Source organism: Puntigrus tetrazona, chromosome 7, assembly GCF_018831695.1.
Source record: "Puntigrus tetrazona isolate hp1 chromosome 7, ASM1883169v1, whole genome shotgun sequence".
Taxonomy (NCBI): Eukaryota; Metazoa; Chordata; class Actinopteri; order Cypriniformes; family Cyprinidae; genus Puntigrus; species Puntigrus tetrazona.
In genome coordinates, this window is record NC_056705.1 from 4,373,989 (window position 1) to 4,383,086 (window position 9,098).

Sequence of the window (9,098 nt, forward strand, 5' to 3'; positions counted from 1 at the left end):
TTTGTTTGCATGTACGCCAACAAATCGTTCAGTTCTGTTCAGCAATCTTCTGATGTGCTTATCTGTCGCTCTGATTCCTTTGTTCTGTCCTCAAGGTTTTTAACCAATTCCTTGATGATTTTACCAATAAGTCTATTCTCTCTAGCTTACCAGTTACATCTATGTATTTTTAATATGTTTAGTAATCTAAATGAAATACTAAGGATGCCTGATTATAAGTTATCATCATTTTAATAGAATTGAAAATGTTTTATTTCATGAGTTTATTTTGTACTTTTTTGCATGTTTTATCCCTTTTCTGAAGAATCAATAATAGCATAGTATTTCAGCATTAGATTTAAAAAACTCCTGCATTAAAAAAAATGTTCTTACAAAATAAAACAGATCTGGCAATCAATAATAATAATAATAATAATAATAATAATAATAATAATAATAATAATAATCCATTAACCAATATTAAAAACAACATAAATGCACAATGATGGGTTCAGAAGTAAACTGAATATATGAAAACATACAGGTACATCTTTGCCTTAATTTATATAGCTGTTTATATTACATACAGATATAGGTACAGACAGATCAAGAACTAGATCTAGTTTAAAGTGCTTAGAATAGGATTAATTTAAGGTTTTACTACTCATTAAGTAGCATCAGAAATAAGTTGAGTCCTTCGTTTGATCAAGACATGTCAGGATAACGGATTCAGACAGATCTGAATCTTGTTTCTCATGAGTGTTATGGTCAGTTAAACCATGGAACCAGAAGCGACACCACAACCAGGAATGAAGCGGTCAACACACTGATCCTGCTGCTGACTTCAGCTGATGAATATTCTGCATTAAAACAGAAGAAAACAGACACAAATCATCATTCACAGATTTAAAAAAAAAACGTTTATCTAAACAGCCAAATACTGCAAGTTTGAACTCTACAAATCCATGTTCATTTGTTCATTTTCTGCAGTGATTCTACAAAAATGGAAATTATCACAAATTGCACAAAGCCTATTTATGCAGTACAGCAAAACGCAAATAAGTTATATATGATATAACAGGGTTCCTTGCGGCAACTATACTCAACTATATCGACGACTGGCTGATTCTAGCCCGGTCAGTGAGCGAAGTGGCTCAACATTGCGATGTTGTCCTCGCTCACATGAAACGTCTGGGGTTAAGACGCCAAGAAAAGTGTGCTTTCTCCAGGTCAGAGAACCACTGGCGTGGTTTGGGATTCGACCACGATGCAGACTCATAGGAAACCTAATCGAATCAAGTCAATTTGCGCTGGGGGGGTTTGCGTTCCCCAAAGCATCGGTGACACAGTGTCTCATTCATTCGTAACCTGGAGACGTTTCTGTGCATCTAATAACCTTTAAAATGTACCTTCATAAAACCCACAGAAATTCTGTACAATCTAGTAAACAAACCAGTAACAAACCATGACTCTTGAATCTAGGCCCTCTCTCCCTATCCCAGCAGACTAACTTTACTTTCCTTTTATTGATTAAATAAAATTTGAAATTATGTTTTATAACAAGATTTTAATAGTTTAAATTATTTATTTTAAAATTGTACATTTTGTTTTTATAATAGTTTAGTCCCTCTGTGAGGGCAAAATATTTCACTGCAGTACAAGACTGAAGTGCACTCACCTGTTCCATTTATTATAATTGAAGAAGTGAAGATCTGGAAGAGTAACGTGTTGTTTCTGGCTGCTCGAACTACAGTGTTCACTATCTGGGCGCTATTGGGTAGAACAGCGTTTGCTCCAAAGACAACATCCATGCTGTTTTGGATCTTGGGCAAACTCTTCAATTTTACACCGCCATCACTGGAAAGAGTTTGGAATCAAGATTCATTAATGAAAATGGTGTGTTAGGTTGAATTAGTAACTTTATTTAAGAACGCACCAGCATATTCATACCTGAAGCTTGTTACAGTTATGGTACTGAATGATGCAGGGTAATCAGCCAGGAAAAAAGGTTCAAGCTGCAAAACAAGAGTTGTTTGTCAAAATTGGCTTTCTTTTGCAAAAGCATGTTACCCAAAATGCAGGTCACACTTACCCCTGTTTTTATCAGCAAAGCCCTGCTCTTAAATTCAGTAGAATTTTTAATGGAAAGAACAGCATCAAAGGTTCCACTGGTGAGGATTATTAGTGGAATTATCTGCATTGAGTCTACAAAACAGAAAATGGAGTGCAACTATTTTAGACAAGTTAACATCATAAAATCTTAGAAATCTGTCGGATCTAAACCAGCTTACTAATGACGGTAATGGAAGTGGCATCAATGGTGAGGTTGAAGCCTGCAGTTGAATTAGCAGCTGCTTCTTTCAGAGTCTCCACAATGTCGCTGTTGGTGGGGATCGGTTCAGTCGACGTTTGACTAAACACTAACTGAACCTCCGCCTGTACGTTTGATTCTGCCCGGGACCTGACAACAGCTCTGGAGGAAAAGGTATGTTTTAAAGTTTACAATTAAATCTATATATATATATATATATATATATATATATATATATATATATATATATATGATTGCAGTGTTGTGATGCAGAAATGGAAGAGAGCAGTTTTTTGTTTGCTGTTAAAGTGCGACTTGCCATAACCGTAAATGATTAGGAAAGCTAAATAGACAAAATCTTGCCAGTTTTTGTGCTGTTGACAATGTTTAGTTGAAAGGAAACACATCAAATAAGTCTCAAAAAAGTTCAGTTTCAGCTTTGAGAATTTAAGTGTGTATATTTTATTATATTGAATCCATTGTAAATTGTTTTGGTAAAGTGTGTCAGATGCATACATGTAAGTTTTATGGCATGGTAAATTAGAACTGTCTGACATTGAAAACATGAGTGTAAATGAACAAAGTAATCATTTAAAGTAAAGAATAAAACTTGACTTACATGAAACCGATCACGATGGTCCTGATGAAAAGAGACCCATATCTGATTTGATAGATTATATCAAACTGTGAAAACAACACATCAGGTTTAAGAATATTTCCTAATATTTTAGAAAACAATTTCATTTTTATAGAAGTAGATCATGCTAGTTTTTGTTCTATACAATAATAATAATGTGTATCTTTGCAAATGCTTATGCTTCTGTAAATCACTGTATTGTTCTGTCACATGAAACATACCATAATCTCTACTTTTGCAGCTAGGCTCTTAAATTCCGGAGTTAGAGGGTTTGACAGCTGTGGGACATACACTTCTACAATGACAATCTGTATGGAAACAACTGGTAGAGGACGTGCTGGTGCTTGGGTTGTTGTTGTGGTGGCTTTGTTTTGTTGTTGTTGTTGTTGTTGTTGTTGTTGTTGTTGTTGTTTTAGGTGTGGTTGTAGTTGGTATGGTTGTAGTTGGTGTGGTTGTAGTTGGTGTGGTTGTAGTACGTGTGGTTGTAGTTGGTGTGGTTGTAGTACGTGTGGTTGTAGTTGGTGTGGTTGTAGTTGGTGTGGTTGTAGTACGTGTAGTTGTAGTCGGTGTGGTTGTAGTTGGTGTGGTTGTAGTTGGTGTGGTTGTAGTACGTGTAGTTGTAGTCGGTGTGGTTGTAGTTGGTGTGGTTGTAGTAGGTGTGGTTGTAGTACGTGTAGTTGTAGTTGGTGTGGTTGTAGTTGGTGTGGTTGTAGTTGGTGTGGTTGTAGTTGGTGTGGTTGTAGTTGTAGTAGTTGTAGTCGGTGTGGTTGTAGTAGGTGTGGTTGTAGTTGGTGTGGTTGTAGTACGTGTAGTTGTAGTTGGTGTGGTTGTAGTTGGTGTGGTTGTAGTACGTGTAGTTGTAGTTGGTGTGGTTGTAGTTGGTGCGGTTGTAGTTGGTGTGGTTGTAGTTGGTGTGGTTGTAGTACGTGTAGTTGTAGTTGGTGTGGTTGTAGTTGGTGTGGTTGTAGTACGTGTAGTTGTAGTCGGTGTGGTTGTAGTTGGTGTGGTTGTAGTACGTGTAGTTGTAGTTGGTGTGGTTGTAGTTGGTGTGGTTGTAGTTGGTGTGGTTGTAGTTGGTGTGGTTGAAGTACGTGTAGTTGTAGTTGGTGTGGTTGTAGTTGGTGTGGTTGAAGTACGTGTAGTTGTAGTTGGTGTGGTTGTAGTTGGTGTGGTTGAGGTACGTGTAGTTGTAGTTGTAGTTGTACTGGTTGTGGTGGCTTTGGTAGTGGTAGTGATTGGCTCCCTTACTGTTTTGTAAGTTTGGTTGTGTTGTGGAATATGAAAAATAAATCATTTAGTTAAATAACAATACAGAATAACACAAAACATTGTACACTCTTTTGAATGATGTTTGACTTACGTGTTACACTGGTGATATTAAGAGTGACATTAGCTTTCATAATAGCGTTTACTATCTCTGCATCACTGGGCAAGACTCCAAATGTCACATTCATTTCAGTGATGATCGACCCCGGACTACAGAAGGGAAAGAGTCATTACAATTTGTTGGGTATATTTAATGCTTTAGGCTGTAGCACGTTTGGAAGAAGTTTTTAATGCAGCTATTTTGTTTTCCTCTAGTTTTCTTGTGGAAATGAAGGATTTCCCAATGTCAATGCAGGTGATTAGCTAATATTTCACTAATTAAATAAAGGACAACAGGAACAGATCCAAATGTGGTCACACAGGAATGGAACACAGGCAGATGATAAAACATTAGTTCAATGGGGTGTGACATCATGTCGTTCCAAACCCAAAAACCTTCATTAATCTTCATAACATAAAATATATTTTTGATATTATGAAAGCCTCTGTAGACTGCAATGCAACTGCAATGTTCCCCGGTCCAGAAACATAGGAAGAACATCAGTAAAGTAGTACATGCAACATCAGGGGTTCAACTGTAATTTTATAAAGCTATGAGAATAATTTTTGTGTGCAAAGAAAACAATGATAACAAAATTTGTTCAACAATTCTTCTCCCCAAGTTACCGTTTCCTACAATTATGGAGAATACCCCAGAACTTAATCAGAGTTGTTTACATTCAGTAGATGCTGAATGTAAACAGCGTTGATCATGTCAGAGATTGGAACATGAAGGTGACTAATTAATGACATAATTTAAATTTTTGGGTGAACTAACATCAGAAAATGCTTTTTAAATGCTGTGTAAATGCTTCATTAAAAACATTTGTTTAAAGGTTGGGCAAAAGTTTCTTGTTTTACGAAAATGAAATAGGATGAAATACTCACAGGAACTGAATAACAACTAGTCCTTTAAAGGAGAGCAATGCATTTGTAAAGTGTAGTGTCAGCTGTGGAAAACAGGATAACAATGTCAGGTTTAGTATGTAGTTTTAACAAAACATGTAGCGTTATTAGCATGAGCAATACTTATGTCAACGTAATAAAAATGTGCAAGTGTTCACATAATAAAGCTGTGTTTTAGCACCACTAAGTAGACATTTCTCTGTTTACTATTTAGTTTTTTTTTTATTTACACCAGAACACCAATAAAATAGAATGCTGTTTGCACCGTAAAATTGAAATGACCTTGATTACTGTATATATACGGTGCAGTTAGTTTGCACTAGTGTTGGGCAGTACCTGTTACAAGTAAAGCACTACTGTAATAGGATTTCTTTCCCTTGTAATGATTAGTGTAACTAATTGCTTATACAATTTAACTAGCTTACTCTGAAAATGAAGAAGCCCACATCACACAGAGGCTGAAATACAGCTATTAATTAACTTATTTTTTAGTGAGACAACATCAATATCACACATGAATTGTATGAAAAGAGTTAGTCACTAATGACTAACTAACATCCCTTAAAGGAACACTCCACTTTTTTTGGTAATAGGCTCATTCTCCAACTTTCCCAGAGTTAATAACTTCAGTTTTTCTGTTTTTGAATCCATTCAGTCTATCTCCAGGTCTGGTGACAGCACATTTAGCATAGATCATTGAATCCAATTAGCCCAATTAGCATTCTGTTCAAAAATGACCAAAGAGTTTTGATATTTTTTCTATTTAAAACATATTTTATTGTGAACTAATACTGGCCGATATGATTATTAATAATTATTATTATATAAATTATTAATGATTAAATAATCATTTATAATAATAATAATTAAGGACGTTTGTTGCTGTGCCATGGCCTCAGCAGGCGCAGTGACTGAATGGGTTCAAAAAATTATAAATCTCAACTTATTGACTTTGGGGGATTTGGAGAATTTCCAAAAAGGAAGAGTGTTCCTTTAAATATTAGCCAAGCAACGTACCGTATCTTTGACTTTCTTTTCTCTGTTTTTATATGCTTCTGAAGCTGGATTTGACAGATCAGACACAAATATTTCATTGCTGGAAAAACTAATAAAAATGGTCTGGGTTGTGTCTGGGGTTGTTGTTGATTGAACTTTGGCTGTGGTTGTTGGTTCAGCTGTAGATGTAAGTTGTGTTGCTGTTTTTGTAGAAGGAGCTGTATTTGTAAGCTTAGGTGTAGTAGTAAGTGAGCGTGTTGTAACCAGAGTTGTAGATTGAGCTGTACTTGCTGTAGGTAGAGATGTTGTTATCTGTGTTGTGGTGCTTTGTTTAGATGTAGTTGATTGTTTTGTTGTAGATGTTAAAAAAGTTGTGGCTGTTGGTTCAGCCGTAGATGTTAGTTGTGTTCTTGTTTCTGTAGGAAGGCCTTTTGTTGAAAGCAGAGTCACAGTTGCAGTGGTTGCTGAGCAGTATTGTTTTAGCTGTTCTGTCACTTTTAAGCAAAATGCTGTTTCTGTTGTAGATGGTAAACCAGTTGTGGTTGTTGGTTTAGCTGTAGATGTGAAAATAGTTGTGGTTGTTGGTTCTTTTGTAGATGTTGAAACAGTTGTGGTTGTTGGTTCGGTTGTAGATGTTAAAACAGTTGTAGTTGATGGTTTACCTCTAGATGTTGAAAAAGTTGTGGTTGTTGTTACGGTTGTAGATGTGAAACCAGTTATGGTTGTTGGTTTAGCTGTAGATGTTGAAACAGTTGTGGTTGTTGGTTCTGTTGTAGATGTTAAACCAGTTGTGGTTGTTGGTTTAGCTGTAGATGTTGAAACAGTTGTGGTTGTTGGTTCTGTTGTAGATGTTAAACCAGTTGTGGTTGTTGGTTTAGCTGTAGATGTTGAAACAGTTGTAGTTGTTGGTTCTGTTGTAGAAGTTAAAACAGTTGTGGTTGTTGGTTCGGCTGTAGATATTAAAACAGTTGTGGTTGTTGGTTCAGCTGTAGATGTTGAAACAGTTGTGGTTGTTGGCTTAGCTGTAGATGTTAAAGCAGTTGTGGTTGTTGGTTCAGGTGTAGATTTTGAAACAGTTGAGGTTGTTGGTTCTGTTGTAGATGTTAAAACAGCTGTAGTTGTTGGTTTAGCTGTAGATGTTGAAAGGGTCACGGTTGTTGGTTCTGTTGTAGATGTTGAAAAAGTTGTGGTTGTTGGTTTAGCTGTAGATGTTGAAACAGTTGTGGTTGTTGGTTCAAGTGTAGTTGTTGAAACAGTTGTGGTTGTTGGTTTAGCTGTAGATGTTGAAACAGTTGTGGTTGTTGTTTCGGTTGTAGATGTTAAAACAGGTGTGGTTGTTATAGCTGTAGATGTTAAAAGAGTTGAGGTTGTTGGTTCTGTTGTAGATGTTAAAACAGCTGTAGTTGTTGGTTTAGCTGTAGATGTTGAAAGGGTCACGGTTGTTGGTTCTGTTGTAGATGTTGAAACAGTTGTGGTTGTTGGTTTAGCTGTAGATGTTGAAACAGTTGTGGTTGTTGGTTCAAGTGTAGTTGTTGAAACAGTTGTGGTTGTTGGTTTAGCTGTAGATGTTGAAACAGTTGTGGTTGTTGTTTCGGTTGTAGATGTTAAAACAGGTGTGGTTGTTATAGCTGTAGATGTTAAAAGAGTTGAGGTTGTTGGTTCTGTTGTAGATGTTAAAACAGCTGTAGTTGTTGGTTTAGCTGTAGATGTTGAAACAGTTGTGGTTGGTGGTTCTGTTGTAGATGTTAAAACAGTTGTGGTTGTTGATTCAGCTGTCGAAGTTAAAACAGGTGTGGTTGTTGGTTCTGTTGTAGATGTTAAACCAGTTGTGGTTGGTGGTTTAACTGTAGATGTTGAAACAGTTGTGGTTGTTGGTTCTGTTGTAGAAGTTAAAACAGTTGTGGTTGTTGGTTTAGCTGTAGTTGTTGAAACAGTTGTGGTTGTTGGTTCAAGTGTAGTTGTTGAAACAGTTGTGGTTGTTGGTTTAGCTGTAGATGTTGAAACAGTTGTGGTTGTTGTTTCGGTTGTAGATGTGGAAACAGTTGTGGTTGTTATAGCTGTAGATGTTAAAAGAGTTGAGGTTGTTGGTTCTGTTGTAGATGTTAAAACAGCTGTAGTTGTTGGTTTAGCTGTAGATGTTGAAACAGTTGTGGTTGGTGGTTCTGTTGTAGATGTTAAAACAGTTGTGGTTGTTGATTCAGCTGTCGAAGTTAAAACAGGTGTGGTTGTTGGTTCTGTTGTAGATGTTAAACCAGTTGTAGTTGGTGGTTTAACTGTAGATGTTGAAACAGTTGTGGTTGTTGATTCAGCTGTCGAAGTTAAAACAGGTGTGGTTGTTGGTTCTGTTGTAGATGTTAAACCAGTTGTGGTTGGTGGTTTAACTGTAGATGTTGAAACAGTTGTGGTTGTTGGTTCTGTTGTAGAAGTTAAAACAGTTGTGGTTGGTGGTTTAACTGTAGATGTTGAAACAGTTGTGGTTGTTGGTTCTGTTGTAGAAGTTAAAACAGTTGTGGTTGTTGGTTTAGCTGTAGATGTGGAAACAGTTGTGGTTGTTGATTCAGCTGTCGAAGTTAAAACAGGTGTGGTTGTTGGTTCTGTTGTAGATGTTAAACCAGTTGTGGTTGGTGGTTTAACTGTAGATGTTGAAACAGTTGTGGTTGTTGGTTCTGTTGTAGAAGTTAAAACAGTTGTGGTTGTTGGTTTAGCTGTAGTTGTTGAAACAGTTGTGGTTGTTGGTTTAGCTGTAGATGTTGAAACAGTTGTGGTTGTTGTTTCGGTTGTAGATGTTAAAACAGGTGTGGTTGTTATAGCTGTAGATGTTAAAAGAGTTGAGGTTGTTGGTTCTGTTGTAGATGTTAAAACAGCTGTAGTTGTTGGTTTAGCTGTAGATGTTGAAACAGGTGT

The 9,098-nt window shown here is 36.5% G+C and overlaps 1 protein-coding gene across 1 annotated transcript; it reads right to left on the minus strand.

Annotated features, from left to right (window-relative positions):
• Window positions 1–212: 212 nt before the first annotated feature.
• On the minus strand, window positions 213–3,146 carry LOC122349105. The gene is made up of 7 exons (XM_043245033.1): window positions 3,138–3,146; window positions 2,910–2,974; window positions 2,271–2,452; window positions 2,072–2,184; window positions 1,930–1,994; window positions 1,658–1,836; window positions 213–839 (listed from the first exon to the last, which is right to left on the minus strand). The coding sequence occupies exons 1-7, from the start codon at window positions 3,144–3,146 to the stop codon at window positions 748–750; spliced, it is 705 nt and encodes a 234-aa protein (XP_043100968.1). The 3' UTR covers window positions 213–747.
• Between the last annotated feature and the right edge of the window lie 5,952 nt (window positions 3,147–9,098).

Coding starts and splice junctions, on each gene's coding strand:
- LOC122349105 (XM_043245033.1), bottom strand. Junction 2,453..2,909: donor ACCATCGTGATCGGTTTCAT/GTAAGTCAAGTT, acceptor CTTTTCCTCCAG/AGCTGTTGTCAGGTCCCGGG. Junction 840..1,657: donor AATTATAATAAATGGAACAG/GTGAGTGCACTT, acceptor GTTTTAATGCAG/AATATTCATCAGCTGAAGTC.